Below are 19578 nucleotides of genomic sequence, written 5' to 3' on the forward strand. Positions count from 1 at the left end.
CTGATTGGCAGTGAATTGGCAGGAGCCCCCAGATCTGCCTCTTTCTTCTGACAGACATGAAATTAAACACATGTTTTATCTGAGCCCTCCTTACACCAAGAGGAAATGTCTCTTGGCAAACCTCCCTCAGGAGTTTTCTCAAATCTGAAAGTCTTTTCACCACCATGAGACTTGAAGAGCTTTGGACAATGACAATGACAAGGACTTCCTCATGTACTTGAGTCCTATTAACTATATTTTATATACTAAATTTCCCATTAAAATTGCACACATACCTGAGCACTTTGCTGGTTATGGGCTTAAAGGAATGTTGGGGGGGAAAAAAGGAACAGAAGTTGAAGGAAAATTTCAATTCAATCTTATGACAACACTGGACCAAAGGTTTTGGTGGGTGGGTGGGATTCTATGCACTGGAGAACATGCACTTGAAAAAAAAACTGGCCACTGTAGACTTACATTGCATGAAATGTAAATTCAGGACAGGTATAGGAGAGAAGTGGTTTTATACATTGATATCTGTGATATATCAAGGTTTAAAGCAAAGTATTAGAGGACTTAGTGCACCATCCAATTAAGATTACATACATAAAAATGGAGCACTTTTCTTTGGAAAATATGAATTTTATACAGCTGCACACACATTACTGTGGCATGACTGTACACAGCTCAGTGCCAAACAAAGCAGCTATTTCTGTCTAGAGACCTGAAAATATTTACCATAAATTCCATATCAGTTTTCTCTGTTGCAACAAATGCTTAAACGTCGCCATAAAAATCTAATCCTAACAACCACTGTGAAGAAATCCCATGTTCTCCAAAAAGCAGATGGATTTCATTGGGAGAGCAAGAAAACAATAAATCCTAAGCAGCCTCTGCCCCCAAAATTATCAGTCTAATGTACTGCAGTTTAGAAAACAACCCTAAATGTTTCACGTTACCAAAGCACAGGGCTTGTATTTGTGGGAGTTGTTTGCAAAGCTGAACAATTCACAGAACAAGGGAAAAAGCTGTGTATTTATGCTTACATGCTCCACTGAGTAATGACCTTAATGAGCATAATATTCAAAGTCAGAATCTCAAACAGAATTTTCCCTCTTGGATGTCAGAAACACCAGATCATACATAGCATTGCTTCTTTATTTAGTGTTTTTTTTTTTTAAATAAGGAAAAGAAAGAACAAGCAAAAGGTTAATTTGAATGCCAGCATTTTACAGCTTTGTAATAAACATTTATTCATTAAAAAAATCCAAAAGAGCATTTTAAGATTATCATTGTTTACTTTATTTTGTAACAGTTCCAAGTGCTGGGTAAGGAACAAACTCTGGTAAGAGGAATTTTTCTCAAGCATGAACCCCTCTTGTTTAGAAACTACTTTACCTGGTTCGAGATCCAGTTGACACAGATACTGTGATGTATTTAACGTAACAACCACTACTCTTTGCTTTAGAATGTCTTCTTTCTGTGGCATCTGAAAGGTGGAATGTGTGCTTGAAATCAAACAGTACTGATGCACAACTGGGTGAACAGTCTTTACCCAGCGATTTCTGAAATATACCCTAGAAAAGAAAAAGGGGCTTATTTTCTATATGGTTTGAACACAGCAACAGCCTAATATTTCAAATATTGATATTCAGTTTTCTGGTACATAAACATGAAGCAAAAACATCACGACTCTGCAGAATTACGTGCTCAAATATCTCAGCTTCACTTTCCTTTATTTGCTGCAGTGCAATTTTACACACCCAAACAGCTACCAAGGACCAATTCACATATGGAAATCTGTAAGATCTTCACGTATTTAAGTTCTGTGACCCTCACATCAATGTCTATTTAATTTTAAACTAACAATAAACTCATTTTAAAGACATATTTCCTCAGCTGAACTATAACTTAAAGTCCACAGTATGGAACTTGCAGAGCTGCAGTCTGCACATCCCATCCACTGCAGGGAATATATGAATATATTGAAATCCTGCTCTTCCTTTTACACACACTATATATTGTCTGAGCCTTTAAACTACAGGTAACTACTGTACAGATATCAATATTTAGAATTTAGCTTATTTTGGTTTATTTCCAAAGCAAATTAAGATGAAGCTATTTAAATTAATTTCAGTTCTAAAGATGGGATTTAAAGCTGTTTGGTTTATCCATTCTTCACTTCATTTCTCCTGCGCCCATCTTACAAATCCCAAATCATTAATCAAGTGTTTGGAAAAGTGTAATTCTGCACTGAATTGCAGAACATGATGGCACTGGAGGGACTTTGGGTACCACACGTCCACCCATCTTTGAAAATCACCACGGAACGGGAGAGAAAGGAGGATCAGGATTATAAGAAATGTGGGTTGTGAAGATACAATGTCCATTTGGGACAAAATGAAATGCAAAGGCACTTCAGGACTCTGAATGGCTTTTTAATTTGACACCACAACCAACTCAAAAATGCCATTGGGTGACCAAAGGTAACTCCAGGTTGAGACTGAGTGCCCAGCAGCACCCACCACACTCCTGAGCTGTTCTCAGAACAAGAACCTTCTAATGTGACCTCAATACATTTTTGTATGATTCACTTTCTCAGCCCTAACTGAGGCTAATTCTCACCTACCACCTCACAGGAGAACTGCAAGGATTACTGAGTTTATTGTGAGTTTATGTTTGTAAAGCACTTTGAGATTCTTGGATGAAAGGTGCTATTGAAATGCAAAATATTATGGTTATTAGACATTATTATACCATGCACTGTCTTTTATTACAAAAATTCAACTGTGGGTGACTCACAGATTGGCTGACAGCATTTCAAACTGCATTGCTGCTTACCCATTAATTTCTTTTATTTTGATGTGAGATCAAAAAGGTATCCCAGAGCTATTATTCACCACTGGCATAAAAACACCTGACAGATGTGACTACTTGGAAAATGTCGTGATAGAAGTAAACCTCACTGAACAAGGGCTTTCTTTCTCAGGGGCAACTTGGGCTAATAAAATCTCCTGTAATTTCATTATTAGGTGGTTTTTTTCTTAAAGTTGGAAGAAAAAAATTACAAAAATGGGGTTTAACAGCTTAACACAAATCATAACATTTCACCCGAGGACATGCCCTTAAATTCTGATTAAACAAAAGACTCAACTTCTCATGGTAATACCTGCATAGCCAAGTACTAATCAAAATACTCATTAGTACCTACAATACCTTCTATTAGTGCAGCTCTGGGTACAAAAGTGGGCAAAAGCTCCAGCTACAGAAAATAAAATTCCTCACAGCTCACCTGAGAGCGGATTTTTCTCACATCATGTGCCTCAGACCAAGACTTTAATTCTGGAGAAATTAAAACCTTGCAGGCTAAGGTTTACCCAAACCACAGGCAGTGAATTTACCAGCAAATACACAGAGAATCACCTCAAAATGGAAATCCCAGAAGATTATGGATTAGGGACTCCATCTTCTGCAAAAGCACTGAATATATCCACTGTGCTTCGTGCTTGGTTAACATGCACTGAATCTGCATTTTGTGTGGAAATTTGTGTGGAATAAAGGAGTAAAGGAAAAACCTTTTTTTTCCCTAGATGTGGCATCTGGATATCTACAACAGAAACTTAATTTCTGTGGATCTTTAGCCAATGAGCCAAAAATGCAACAAGCTGACAGCTGACCTGCCTATATCCCACCACCTTCCCAGCCATTACATCCAAAAAGAAATCTGCCCAAATATTTCAATTAAATGTTAGTCAAATTAAATCATTCCAGGCTGGGATTGCTCCTAATTACTTAAAATATACTTGTAAAATTTAATAAAGGGGGAGCCTGGAGTCAGAACCCCTTAGGGAGGCTAAAAAGAGTTTCATTTGCACAAATGTCCTACAAAAGCAACTCCTTGTGACTTGTTAGAACAGAGAGAATGGGGACTAAACTTCAGTTCTTCATTTTTCCCTGGTCTGAGCTGGAAAACACTAATTCCTCCCAGCTCTTGATAAAAACCCTTCAGGCTGTACTCCAAAGAAGTCTCCTTGGACAAACTCCAATCCCAGATTTTGTGCAGTTATTTCTCACCTGAAATCCCTCAAGTAAAAAAAAGCACAGAAACTTAAGAGGGAAAGGAATCTAACAGTCTAATTTCATGCCTCTGTTAAGACATCATTAGAAAAAAATAAATCTAAGTAGTCCCAAGAAGCCTAAAGGAAACTTTAAAAGCACCTGATTTCCCTCTTCCATTTCTTTTGATCCATCTCCAAAGAGAGGCTCATTCTCACAGACAAGAATGTTCCTTGGGATGCAGAAAACATGTGAAGAACCTGTCTCACAACTTGAAAGTTAACTTTTTTAATCCATCTTACTTTGAGGATGCAGTAAGATAGAAGCTAGAGTTTCAAGAAAAAAAAAAAGTAACTGGCAGAGGAGTAATTTATTTTCCAGACTAACATTTGATAAGATAAATTAATTCCATTTTCAGTACAAGAACTTTAACACAGGCAATTTGGAAAAAAAAGGGCAACGTTCTTTTAAAACCTGCTGGGGTTTTGGTTTGGCTTGTTGTTTGTTTTCTTTTTTAATTCAGACTCTGGTTTGCTCCTATTGATTAATTTTTATAGCCTGAGTATCTCCTGAAGCAGCCACATACTGAAGGTACCTGGTTCCAGGATACCTGCAGTACTTACACATCTATGTTATGATCACAGGATTTAAAAATGCCGAGATATTTTTATCAGAATCAACTTATTTTCTGACATTGCTGAACTGACAGTCAACAACAACATGCTTAGGAAGAAATAAAAACATTAAATATATAGATAAAGGCAGTATCAACCTCTTTCCTCTTCCATAAAAAAACAGTGTATGGAAACGACTACATTTGAAATACGTGAGGAAAATAATAGTAATAACTACTGCATGAACAGAGACACACAGAGGAATTGCTGCTGTTTCTTAGGTCTTGCCTGGATTTTTTAGGAGAGGGTGATAATCTGAATTATTCAGCTACAGTGCTACCTGAGCAGCCACCTCCAGAAGGCTCCAGCAGCTGATGGAGACGAGCACATCCACCCAGAGGAGGAGTGGATCAATTAGGAGCCAATTACTCCCTCTCACAGCTCTGACTCACCATCTAAAGGTGCCTGGCTGCTCCTGCACTAAAAATCAAGTGTTACCATGAACAGATGCACTTCACTGAAGGCTCCTTGCTCCCAACTGTAGCTCAGGTTTGGGTTTCCTTCCTTCAGAAACATTTCTGTGCCATTTAAATAAGTCTGTGAAATGGTTTCAGTGTCAAGTTTCTCCAGTAAAAGTCATGTTCTGGAGTGTGCCCCTAATACAGTTGACTCATCTACTAATCAAACCCAGGGGCGTGTTTTTTCTCTGGGTAAAAATTTGTTTATGGGCATCAGGACTACGAGAATTTGGCCTTCAGGCTTCACTGGTATTTCATTTAGGTGCAGAACTGAGATTTAACATAAATTCTCAGTGTTCATTCTGACTTTGCATTTTCCAAAGGGCAGGGAAAGCAATTTTGCTAGGAAAAGATACAAATTTATAATACGATATTTAAACAAAAAACCCCATAAAACTCCACATTTCCAGCTTTTATGTCGCATTATTGACAGGATAATTTATTTAGTGTACATCTTACCCACAAAAATAGCTACATGGTTCTCTGCACTCAATGCTAAATAATTCAGCTTTTCTTCTTTAAGAACAACAAAAAAAATATTATGTTGCTCCCCACTAAGTTATGGAAACATTTTCAGCAAGGATACTGAACAGCCAACTCATCCCTCGTAGAGTAAATAAGGAGTAAAATCTAAAGCAAATTTGTTCAGTTATTTAGAAACACAACAAACTCTGCAAGCAGCACATCCATCTTGGATAATTAACTGCTTCCCCTCCACTTGATGCTTCCTTGAAAATATTGCAAGAGGCTCAGATCACCCTGTAAGGATTTTAATCCAACAGTCATGATTTTAATTTGAAAATATATCTTGACAACAGTCAATAAGGGAAGTACACCCATAATTAATTTTGAGCTGGGAGTCTCACACAGCTCTGGCCTTCAATTCAGATAAACTGACCTTCAACTCTTGCCCCAGCAGGTTGAGATGTACTTAGTGCTCAAACAACAATTATATGTTACATTTTTTATTTGAAAACATCCATATTTGTGGGTCCACTTACATATATATACATATATATATATATAAACCTCCAGAGGTGCCCATTTTCTAAAACTTTAACTTTTTATAGAGGTATCTTGACTATTTGAACAATATCAGATAAGGTCCAGCAGCACTTTTTGAAGGCTTTGTAGCCAGTACTAAGACAATTAGACTTCAATTCAAACATTTCAGTGACTTTTTAATTAGTGCTGTAATTTTCTCGGCAAATAAGTACATATATATTAACCAGAAATAAATACCACTTTTTTTTATGTATTTTCTCATCATATTTTTGAGACTGCACTATGTAGTTGAAAAAAAAGAGCATAAAAGAAGGTAGCAAAAACCTGGTAATCACAATAAAACTGTATTTAACTTTAACTCCTTGCTCTGTTAAATCACACCCCAATATTCCCAAAAGTGTGCATTACACACTTTTTTTTCCCCCCACCAGAAAATTAAGACACCCATCATGCTTTTCATCACAAAGTGCTTTACAAATCACCTTAAGACAATCTGTGTTAAAATACAACCAGATCAAAGGTATCTTTGCAGACAGACACTGCCTCCTTCTCCTTGGCCAGACCCTCATGTCTGTAAAATGTCACATGGCAACCAAAGCCAACAAACCTAAGAGAATTTACACCTGTTGTAAATCTAACCCTTCCACATAACTGCACTGCCTTTACTGACACTGCATAAAATATAAGTCCAGGATGGCTTTTAATAGCCAGCAAGTAAACACGGAGTCATTTTCTTGGTAATATCATAAACTCACACACTGGCATCCAGAAAATGATGCCCATAATTTAAAATGTATATATACACCAAGCTGGCAGTATAAAGTATACATTGTGATTACTGTGCAAAATATTCCCAGGAGCAGATTTATGCCCATAAATAAACCCTCCTTAACTATTTCCATGCAAGTTTACCCTCATTGCTCTTAAGCTTCCACTTCTCCAATTTTTTCCTCAGCTAATTTCCCCAAAACACCAATTGTAAAGTACATTTCAACACAAATGTATTCAATACAATGACTTCAAACTGACTTATCAGAAGAGCTCAAACTACTTTCACAAGATTCTCTAAATATGCAGCTCCTATGACACCAAAGGTTTTCTCCAAGAAGGAAGGTGGGTAACCCCAGTTTCCAAATCAGCATTTTAAGCATGAGCCAAAATTTTCTGGAATTAAAATACCAATAAAGTTCATTTTATTTTATCGTAGTAGCTTTTAGAGGAGCATACCAAAAGCTTGCTCATTAGGAAAGACACATTTATCAACAGAATAATAAAAGCTTAAAAAAGGATGTCTTTATTTTTATTTAACAAATGACTCAAAATTACATTGACAATGTTTCATGTTCCTTTTAGGCTGGTAAGGCCAATATGCTTTTATGTTTCAAAAGTTCTTTAACCTTTTTTTATAGACACCTTTTCTTAAGAACAGTAATTTATAGAGACATAATAAGCCTTAAAAAAATACCTGAGAGGTCTTGCCTGGGGATTGCCTGCTTCTACATATGGATGTAAATAATCCTTTATGTAGAGATCAGCAGCACTATTAGAATGGGTGCAAATGAGAATCCTGCTGGAATAAATGGATGCAAATAAAAAAGCAATGAAGAAACAGAAAACAATTCAAAGCAGTAGAATACAAAAAAAAGGAAACAGTGGCCATCTTCCTGCACATTTCTCTTCATGAAACTAGGCACTAACCTACTGTATGATTCAGCCCCCAACTCAAACCCTTCACTTATGAGAAGATTTAAAGCTCAAACAGATTTTCAATAATTATTTCGTAATTATTAATCCCGACTTGATATTAAGGAACAGCTTTTATTATCTAGCACACTGCAAAACTTGCCACGTCGAGCAAATCACAGCCATTCCACATATGGTTCATTTTAATTAGCTTTGTTCTAAAACACAGGCTAAGATTACAGAATTACTTTTTCGTTCAGAACACGACGGAAGACTCGGGTTTGCTTCCTCTATTTCTACATTTTCCTTGAATTTAAGTTAAAAAAAACCGCCTCTTTTTTTCTGCCAATCCAGTTATTCAGTGGCCCCTCTCACCTGGTATCCTGCTGTTGGAGTATGTGCTTGACTGCCTGAGCCAGAGTGAAGGTTTTTCCTGTCCCATAGGGACCGATGATAAGAACAGGAGGCAGTTGTATGGACAGGGGGGTCGTGATCGCCAGAACAGCCTCTTTCTGCTTCGCGTTGAGTCGAGGGTCCAACTGCTCATCCCATTGTCTGGGCAAAGAAAGAGGCACCAGAGGTTACAAAACACAAGCTCTGCCAACCCACTGTCAGGTAGGAATGACAGGAGGGAAGATTTCCAAAGATTTCCAAAGCTTTGGAGAAATCAGAGAGCCTTTACAGAGCTGCTGTATTGACTGGGGCACCGAGGAACATGAAACAAATCAACAAATCACATGCTTTAAGCATAAAAATTTGATATTGGCAATAAATCAGTTGTGTTTTTCTCACAAGGAACCCAACTATTCTCAATTTACAAAACACCTGCATATTACATATGTTAGAAAAAGTACACGCTGCACCATCCCCTGATAACAAAACCAAGTAAACATATCATGATTTTCTACCATTATCATGCAAAATAACAGTTATATTAGTTATGTTTCTTCCCTGCAGTATTTACATTGTCAACTTTCAAAGTCAACAGTTACACAGCTCCAGGGCTTGAGAGAGTTATCTACAATCAAATTAAAAAGTAATTAAAAAACTAATTGCTACAAATTAACTACAAACTTCTCTTTACTTTTTCTTTTTTTTTTTTTTTTTAAGATCATCAAGACACATACCTCTAATGGCAAAGCAGGCTAAAAAAAGGATCTGTGCTGTAACCAGCCAGTGATACCAGCACTAAGAGGAAGATGCTTTCAGAAAATTCCAATGAGCATAAGAGGTTAAAGATTTCTAGACAGAGTTTTTAATATTCCCAACTGACAGATTTAAAAGTAGACATGCATAGTAAAAAACACCTGTCACTGCTGCACATATGGCCATACTTTAGTAATGTGATCTGCTTTGGTACAAGCACCACACTTCTTACAGACTGGGAAAGTTTCTGTTCAGCAAGAGTCAGCAACAGGGAGTAAAATCAAGAGGGAATTCACTGAACTTTCAAGATGGTTATGAACAACAAGCTGGCAGGAGATTCTAAGAAATATCAGAAAGTAACAGGGACATAAAACAAAAATAGAAGAAAAACAGAGGGAAGAAACAGTTTGGAGTTAGGCTGATTCTTAAGGCAGGGCAAACCAAGACAGCAGACAGAAAAAAAACATACTTACTACACTGACTTAAACTAAACTCCAACCCTTGCATCATTTATGTACAGAAAAAATATAAAACATTATACAAATAAATTATCTCAACTACAACCAACCTGTGCACAAGATAAAGTTCCATCTACTTGACTTACCTTTTTATTGAAATCACTGCTTGCTTCCAAGCTATTCTTACACACTATTTCCTTGCAGGATTCACTCAAGACTTAATTAAGTCAGTGAGCAGGTTGTCACTGACCTCCAGTAGCTCTGTAGTGTAACTCTATACAAAACCTATTCCCTTCCCTCTCCCGGGGCTGTCATCCTGCAATCCCCCAGCAATCATCCTCCTCCCGCCCTCCTATCGATCTGCTCTTCCTACAGTTCCAAAGGCAAACTAGAATTTTTCCAGTAGTTTTTTGTCTTACATTATCTCAGGGTCTCCGGTTTCTACCAGATCACTTTCCTTTTAATCCCTGAGCCATCTCCTGATTTGTCCTGCGCCACAATCCCACTCCTCAGTCTCACCTTCGAGACCCCACACGACTCCTCGCAGGCTGGGCACGGGATCAGTTCCACATTCCTCTCATTTCCCTGCTCTCCAAGTGCAGAAACCTCAGGCCTCTGTTACCCTTCCCTATGCAGCAGGAATACTGACCATATTCCCTGATCCTCACATTTCTCTTCCCAAAGCTTCCTCTTCGAGACGAACTATTTTCACTGCATCACTGCATCAGACTTAAGTTTCTTGAGAGGTATTTCTGTGACACAGGGGTTTATAATTTCAAAAAGGAAACTGTGAGATATGTGTACAAAGAATCTCAGAGCTGCTTGCAACAGGGATCCTTCCAAGAGTCATTCCCACACCTTCCACATCCACACCCTCGGGGATATGTCCAAATTTGGGCTTGTTGCATCAAGCTCAAGAAGCACTAATGGATCCTTGCAAACAGGGCTCTGCACACTTGGGATCCTGCACAGCAAACTCCTTGGAAATGGTATTTACATTCCTATAAAGTATCATATTTTCAGAGAAGAGAGGCAGCACAGTAATTAACTGCAGCAGATTTGTTCTCCACAGCCACAGTGGAACTGTGATGCCTCTAAACTCCCAGCTCAGGGACAACCAATCAACAGGTTCTGGCCCTCAAGAGGATCACTTTTCTTGTTTTATTTAGCACAGTTTCACTCCCTTCTCTGAACCCCCTCACCACTGATGAAGAGCAAGACTTGTTTCTCGTTCTAGGGCACATTCCAGCCATCTGTTATGAGAAATTCAGGGCTGCATTACCACCCAGTCTCTGATATTACAGTGCTGGTGTTCGTGTACCTGTTGGGACTCCAGGGGATGGTGGGAGTCATGCTGACATCTGGAAACAAAATACTGTTGTCCTTAATCCTGTCCAAGGCATAATGCATTTCACAGAGGGGTAAGCGGTTCAGCTGGAACTGGAGTTCAACCTGCAGCACAAAACCAAGGAATAAATGAAGAGGTGAATAAAAAGGATTCATTTGGAAAATGCTCATTAGACTTTGCTGTACGTGACACATTTTTATCTTCCAGCAGAGGCTCTCAGAAGAAAACAGCAAACAGCATTCAGTCCAAAGATCTGTGATAAAATTAACCTGCTAATTTTTGTTGTTTTGAATCAAAGATAAATACAGCATTTTTTTCTAATGTGATTTCGTTGTTTGAGTTCTAAGATAAGATTCCACTGTACTTTCAGAAAAATAATTAAAGGGAAAACATTCTTGGAAATTTTTTATTTAATACAAAAAACACTCCTGGAAAATACTATTGCCCTAAAACATTGTTCTTACAAATATAAGCTTTCACTCCTTTTTGTAAGAACAACCTCAACAAAAATGACAGGCCAGAAATTTTTACAGACCAGGAGATGACCTAAATCAGATGTGTGACCAGCAAAGATAAACCCCAAACATTATTTCTAGTCAAACATTCTGGAGTAATATTAACTTGTCATTTAGGTTCAACTATTAGAACTCTCAAAAGTTAATTTCTAACAATCAGCTGCTTATTAATACACTCTTGGCTTTGTTCTCTCAATTACATGTGTTTTAATGCTAGTAAATAAAAGATATTGCCAACAAAAATTCTGGTACAGAGCCAGAAACAACACGCAGAGCACGTTAACATTCCTGATTCAATTCAGAACTGAACAATGGAGAGTGAAATTAGTTGATACATAAATATACTAAAAGAGCAAAGAGAAAAATACATTCTAAATTTGAGCTCAGGATAAAAGCAGCTCCTGGGGAAACAAAAACAGTTCACTCAGATTATCATTTACACATATTTAAATTTGCAATTATTAATCTCTGCAAAAACAAAAGAATCTGATCAGTGTTACCCCAGAGAACTCCATGTTCACAACAAACACAGAAGCCTTTAGACAAAATTTGACACAGATTTGCACTAATATAAACAGCAAAAAAACCCCCAAGAGCTGCTGAAGAACTTCAAGTGACTGACACACATTTTTAGGGTTTTTTTCCAAAGCACTGCTGTCACTACATATTTATGTAATTACTGTGCTACAACTCTAATGAGCATTTGTGATTAAATAGGAGTAAATAAGTCTCTTTCTGAGATTTACAATGACTGTGAGCATATTACAAACAGCAGCCAAATTACTGCAACCTGTCTGGAAAAGTACCCCTCATCTCCCTGGAAATATCTGTTGTATTTACAATTTCTATGGCCATCTTTATTAAGAGCTTTCACCACCACCTTACAGGAGCTGGTTCTGTCCTACCAATTAAGAGATGAGAAGAACAGGAGCAGAGCAAAGATGAGCTGGAGCTGGTCCATCAGCACCCCCACAACAAGGAAGGTTGAACACTTCATGTCATCCCAGAGAAAAGCCATGGAGGTGACAGTCACTCCCATTCCAAAGCAACAATCTGGCCTCACATCTATTAATTTTCTCCTCTATCACTCCATTATTAATCTCATGATAATTATTACTACCAATCAGAAGCAATAATAGAATATATTTTTGCAATTATCTTTTTTCGACAACTTATACAAAGACTTTAAATTGTCAGCTAAACTGAGTTTTCCTTACATACTACAAACAAAATCCAATTTGTTATATTAAAGATCACCACGGTTATCAAAATAAGACATTGAACTTGGGGGGGGGGAAGAGAGTTAGAAAAGCAGATGATCACTTCTCCAAACACAACAGGCCTCACTCAAAGCCACATAAACTTTTCTCATGAAGCTTCCCTTATGGAGAAGAATTCCTGCTATGAAGGAATAATTTATCCTTCTAGATTTAACTACTTGTTGTATCTAACACTCTTTTATCTGCCCACAAAGTCCCTTCCTACCACAGGGATCACACCTTTAAAAACACTCTCATGCCCCAGTAATGTTGACTTCTTGCAGATCATCGCCTTCAAAAGGATTTGGGAATTAGCATTTGCCTTTTTTCTGCCCTATTTCAATATTACACTGTTCATATCATTATGTGGCATGTAAAATCAACACCAGCTCTGCTGTAAATAAACAAGGTTTGCTTGTATCCCTGCAGATCGTAGCCATTAACTTTCAGTCTCTGGCAGATATAAAAACATTAAATATTCATCTTGACGATCACATTTTACAGCAGGATGTACAACCAGAAGTCTGAAGACAAGGGCAGTAACAAATCTAACAATATTAAGCATGGAGCTCACTGATGTGGATGTGACTGCCTGGAAAACTTTTTTTAAACAGGACACATGAATGTTGGAGAATTCTTTTTCCCCACTGCTCTTCCCAGCAGGTGGTTCAGGATTTGTCAGGAATGACAGCACAGCTCATCCAGCCTGAGGGGCACCTCAAGCTCCTTCCAGAGCTCTGTCCTTCCCATCCCTGCCAGTGCTGGTTTTGTCCCCCTAACCACATCCTGCAGGTGTTTGGAAAAAGCTGCCACTCAAATGGCAAATGGTCCCAAGCTCATGGTTGGTCTACACAGGGAAAATATCTGTGCTCAGACAGACCCAAGGCTGACAACAGACCACACAGTGGAATGATGGTAATTTAAATGCAGAAAAATTGTGCTGCTCCTCTGGGTGACACTTTAACAGTCCCTTCTGGGAGTCCAAGCAAGATGCCTGGCATTAAATACCTCGTATTATCCACCTGCATCCACCTCCTTCTTTAACAGCTTGTGATTTGTTTTGGTTTTAATGCTGCTTGCATGGAATCAAATAGTCCTATTTGCTGTTGCAGAGCACTGAATGAGGCCATCTGTGAAGGAGATGCCTGTAACCTGCTTTAATATACATTCCACAACAAGAAAACAGTGGGAAAGGAAGTTAATCCAGTGCCAGGTTCACAGGAGAGGACACAGAACAGAGGAACCACTCCAAAAATAAAACAGTGGCGGCAGCCACAGGGGTTTAAAGCACCAGTTCACTCCATCCCACCTTCATCAATGGTACATTTGATAGCAGCAGAATGTGTATTTATTATAGTTCAACCAGAACAGCAGGTAAACAAGGGATCAGGAAGTTTCCAAGATGAATTATTAGAAGCAGAAACAAAGGAAACCACCTAACTTATCCAAACCCCACAGAAATCAAAGCAGTTTTATCAATGTTTAAGAATCACAGGGAATACCAACTGTACTGAAGAGAACAGCAAAATCTCCAGCATCTTTAACAAAAACTCCAGACATCCAAATTACAGTCTCCTCAGTTCTAACCTGAGGATCCCTTTCCAAATTTTCAGTTAATACTGAAATCAGAAAAAAAATCTCCTCACAATTGAAATTCATTCAAATATAGGTAACACTTTAAGAATCTGACCATCAGTTCACTGATACATGTAGGAAGTACTAAATGATTTTACAAACAACTTTAGGACCCAATTTTTAATGCAGAATAGATTTGCTGCCTCAGGTTAAGATTTATAAGACACTCAAGGAAAAATCAGTCAGTTCCTGAAGCCCCAGCTGATTTTGCATTCCAGTGGAGTTTCCAATAGAATCAATTAGGAATTTTAATTATTGTTTTAAGAAAACAAACACAAAACCAAGAGCCCAGAACAACATAAGTCTTCCCAGGCCAATTATCCATGTTAAATTGAGACATTAGGATTCTCGCATATGTTTCCCCAAAACAAAATAAAAGGGAGGAGAGAGAGAATCCTTCGGTGGAAATGTGTTCATTCCAGGCAACTCCAGTGACCTGAATCTGAGGTTCTTTCTGTTTGGCTACAAGACCAACCAAACCAAACAGGAGGCAAAGAGTTCTCAGAGCAAAACCCCCTGCATCTCACACTCCCTCGGACCCACCTGCATCTCACAATCCGCCCGAAGGTTCAGCTCCTCGCAGCATTCCCTGGATACCCTCAAGAAGATATAATCCTTTGTCTTCTCCTCGATAGCTGCTTCATAAACCTTCTCTTTGGTTCCTTGGGTCTGGGCTGACTTCTCTTTAGTGACAGGCAATAAATAAACAGCATTGACTTTGGTCATCACCAGCCGTCCAGCCAAAGTGTCTTCCGAGAGCGTTTCCGTGAGCTTAAAGCGCCCAAAAAGTTGTCCATTTTGGGCATATTTTGCACCTCCAGAAACACCAGTGAGCATGAAGCTTGCTACAATCTGCAATTGCACTTTTATGTTGAACCTAAGCAAGAAAGCATCGAGTCAGTGCACAAAAACCCTCTCAGATTGGGAAATTTCAGGTGTTCGCACTCAAGATTCACTTCATATATATCTATATATATATGTTTAATTTTTAATTTAAACAAGTATGGTTAAACTGGCCCTTCATATGCAGCTGTCAAATATTCACACATTTTCCTTCTGATTACAGCCTGTAAAGCACATATTTAAAAGAATCAACATCTATGAAGTGTAAAAAAAGAACCCACACAAGAAAGAAACATATACTAGATTTTCTGACACCAAAATAAGTTTAGAGTGAATGAGAGTTGCTATGCACGTGTCAAAGCAGTAAAAATTTCTATTTAAATAGTTTGTAGGCTATAATATATTTTTTATATGTACGTATACATATATAAACATATATATATAAAAATAATTTCTTAGCTATGCAAGGAGAGATAGGCAGGCAAAAAGTAGAGTAAATTCCTATTTATCCCATGTCTCTCTTCCAGGTTGCATACCAAAGAGGGCAATCTCCATCTTAAAAGGTAAATGGTATTATACCTATAATTCAGAGGGATTGATTAAAATGCTTTGAAAAAAATCAGATAGTAGGCATTAAAATGATTCCCTCATTTGAGATGAGGGAATGGCATCAGAGGCTCAGCCCTATAAACCATCTATCCACAGAATTCCTATTGGCAGCAGGTTCCCCTGTAATCAGAGATGTAAGAAATTCATCCTTTGCAGTTGCCATTTTCTAGAAATAACATGCACAACACATTAAACTGACTTATTAGAACACTTTCTTGACCTCTCACCAACACACAGAAACCTCTTCCTAGGGTGTTGGATTTTTTAAAACAGATTGTTTCAACCTGGTTTTAAAAAGAACAAAAGGGGGGGAAAAGTCTGACACAGTAACAATATTCTGTTGTTTTCTCACCAGCAGCTTTTTCCTAAATTTACAACAAATTACAGATAAAAAGTAAAACCCAGAGGTTTTCACAAATTAAATAAGCCTCTTGGAAAAATACCTCATTCTTTATGGCACTTTTCACACTCATACTTGTTTTATTTCATCTGTTCTTCTTATAATTTCTATTTTAACCTAATAAGCTGGTAATTCATCACCTAAGCCCTGTAGTATCAATAAACATAAGCCTGTAACCATAAAATCCAACATTTTAGCTTGCTAGGTAATTAAACATCTACCAAACCAATCAAATATATTTTTTTCCATATCTGGCACATGGTGAATCCTGCACAAAAGCTGCAAGTTTGCCCCCATGTGGTAACAGCTGCTCCTTTACATAACATGGGCATTAAGTCAGATCCACGTTTCCCAGTCCTCCACTCCCCAAAAACAAGAGATGTTTTCTTACCTAACAGGGATTTGTTTGGTTCATCAGTGAGCACAAATGTTACTGCACAAGTGACAGTGAAAGCAATCACTCAAAGGCATGTACTTCAGGGAGCACACAAGAATTAAGTGTAATCTTTCCAATTTCCACATGTACCAATACAAAAACCCCAAACAAAAAACAAGTTTTCTTCTATACAAGTGCTGCACTATTCCAAAGGAGCTATCAGCAAGTTAGCAACCTCTGCAACAGCTCATATTGCATTCAGATGACTGTTAAAATACCATATAAAACATTTAACTGAGCAACAAGAGCTGAGAATTCTTACCGAGATACAATCATTTGCTATTGTGAATTTATTTTGTTAAAACTTCCCCCAAGTTCATCCCTGTGCTGCTGAATATGCATGAGCTCAAATTCAGATTGATAACAACGTGCTGGAAAACAGCATTACTGCATTTCTGAGTCGAGGCACAGGTTAGTGTTTTCATAAATGACTGAACAGAGCCTGCTGCGCTAAAGGGAATCTAAAGTTTAGAGATAATCAAGTAATTTCCATTGAGTAAGCTGACACCTTCTGGCAAACTGCTAAACTGCAAAATTCTCTAAGGATTTGATTTTAAAAAAAATCAGAAGTTGTTTCTTTCATCCATTTCTCACCCTTGCTTTGCAGGTTTAGGCAAAATAAGGTTTTCAGTCAGGCTGATACAAATTGAACAAACAGAAACTTCCATTTCCTCCTAAGCACTGCAAATCCCAGCCTACCTGCAGTGCTAATGAAACCAGCTACAAGAACGCCTGTTGTTCATATTTAAACCCACAGAAATTAAAGAAAGACTTCATAAATCATTAATCATCCAGTACCAATGCAAACAATAAATTTCCCAAAGGCAAATAAACCCGTTCTGAGCGAAGCCCCAGGTAGCACTTTGTTAAAAGCACATTCAGCACATTTGCTGGGAGTTCAGACAGGGTGTGCAGAGGGAAACCTGCCTATGGAGTGATCAATGGAAGACACAGTAATGACAAAAGCAAATTTATTTTCCATCAGAGCCGGTATTTTATGTTTCACTGCCTTGAGGATAAAGCTGCTCTGCAGTTCTGGTAGCACAGGAGGAGTCTGTGTCACCTCACACACTCTTTAATGTTCATTTAAGGAAATGCACAGTAAGTTCTAGTCACTCCAACCATTACATATGGCTTTTCTTTTTCAATGAGCAAGAGAGAAAGGAAGAGTTTTAAAACCATCAACAGGTGTACGTAGGGCAACACTTTCCAAAATCAAACTACTCTCAAGATCAGAACATTGCTGTGCTTTTCCTCATCCAGTGTGTTCGCACTTGAAATTAAATAGCAGCGACTCCCTCACTGTCCTATTTTGTGATGTGCTCATGTGGAGTAACTTTTATAAAAGCCTCTTGAAATATTACAATAAACATGATTTAAAAGTGAAGCTCTCTGAGTCTACACAGAGTGAACTCCCTCGTAACTGAGCTCAAGATATTTTAGAGCCACTGACACCTTCATGCAACACTCTCCAGTAGTTCCACTGAGGTGATTCCACATAAAGCTGAAAAAGTGCTTTCCTAGAAAGTGAGAAACCATCAACAGTCTCAAAACCCAAGGATACACTCCATGAACTGCAGACACTCGTGTTACTCCAGTGTTGTCTTAAGAGACCATGTTGACAACTCTGCCAGTTCACAAACCATTAGAGTGCAACAGCTCATCAACGCTGTCACTCACAGCACCACTCCAGAGGTACTAAAACCCACTTGCACTTGTATTTCTCAGCCCATTTCTAGGCTTGCAACCCTGACACTTCACTGGAGAATACCCAGTGTGTGATCTCAGCCACAGAGGAGTGGAAATGTGTGCTGGTTTGAGCCTTGCTGCAATAAAGTGGGTCAGCTACAAGATCAAAAGAATGTTTCTGACATCAACACTATCAAAACAGAAGATTTCAAGAACATTATTAACACTTACTTATAACTTATCAAGCAATAACTTACTGCTGCACCAAACAGTCCAAAGAGGAAGCATTACATACAGGATACACTTATTTTTCTTTCATGTCTCCAGGCTTGATGCTCTTTGGTTTCCTACGAGGCAGGAGAGTGGAACTCTCCATGTGAAAATTCACTCAGCCAAAATACTGTTTATGTTTTGATCATGTTTCATAATATTTACTTTAAATCCACTTTTTTTTTTTCCAAAAAGCCTTAGGAAAGTCAACCTGTTTATAAATATGTAAGATGGAGAGTATTTCTGCATGCTGAAGAGTGTTCGAGCCTGACTCCTCCACGTGTTAGACTCCAGCTCAAGAGCAGAGGGCAGCAGTGATAAAAGATATGAAGAAAAACAGTTCAAATACTGCCCTTCAGCTGAGATTAAAAAAAGAAATTGCATCAATTTTCTGCTTTAAAAGCAATAGAAATACAACTACTCATAGTATTTTCTTTCTAAGTTCTACAGGGGTGATTCAGCTCTGTAGCTCCAGGAGTGGTTCTTCGTCTTAAAAAAGACATTCCTGATTTGGAACTTTCTGTAGTTGACAGAACTAAATTTGCTATAAAATTAGGCTAAAGGGGAGTTACATCTTTTTAACTTTCCATTCTGAGTAGTGCAACTACCACATGAATGCAGGCAAAATTTTTAACCTATTAAACTACATTTAAACAAAAGGCCCCATTGGGGGGGAATAGATGGGAATTTCACATCTTTTTCTTGCAGCTACTCCAGTTGAGTAATTTGTACATAACAACACCTCAAGACAGAACAAACCAAACAATGTGTACTATATGTCTTTTGTTAGGAACTTTTATTCAGAAGCTGGGTTTCAGCCTATTTAGAGAATAAATATAATGAAATCAGCTGCCACATCATTGCAGATCAGAGTTTGATCCACCCACAATTCAACCCTTTATAAAAAGATTTTATATATTCCTTTGCCATAACCTACTTTCACACAGGAACAAAAATATAACTATTATTCATATATTTTATTCCTTTGCTATAACCTACTTTCACACAGGAACAAAAATATCACTATTATTACTGTATTTTTGTATAGACAAAAAACCAAAAATAATTATTATCCAGACATCAACAAAACCACGTAAAACAGCTGCTTAGTGCTT

At 38.0% G+C, this 19578-nt stretch overlaps 1 protein-coding gene across 2 annotated transcripts in view; it reads right to left on the bottom strand.

Moving 5' to 3' along the window:
- Window positions 1-19578, bottom strand: part of HELZ (helicase with zinc finger) — an 85197-nt gene that overhangs the window by 31729 nt on the left and 33890 nt on the right. The window contains exons 12-16 of one of the 2 annotated variants that reach the window (XM_027749695.2): window positions 14760-15093; window positions 10781-10911; window positions 8231-8410; window positions 7638-7742; window positions 1378-1556 (exon numbers count right to left, since the gene is read on the bottom strand). In XM_027749695.2, coding sequence (XP_027605496.1) covers window positions 1378-1556; window positions 7638-7742; window positions 8231-8410; window positions 10781-10911; window positions 14760-15093 — 929 coding nt within the window. The remainder of the gene's footprint in view (window positions 1-1377; window positions 1557-7637; window positions 7743-8230; window positions 8411-10780; window positions 10912-14759; window positions 15094-19578) is intronic. The other variant, XM_027749698.2, reaches the window with a different exon arrangement.

This window comes from Pipra filicauda, unplaced genomic scaffold, assembly GCF_003945595.2.
Source record: "Pipra filicauda isolate LSUMZ 115617 unplaced genomic scaffold, ASM394559v2 scaffold80_size11013439_pilon, whole genome shotgun sequence".
Taxonomy (NCBI): Eukaryota; Metazoa; Chordata; class Aves; order Passeriformes; family Pipridae; genus Pipra; species Pipra filicauda.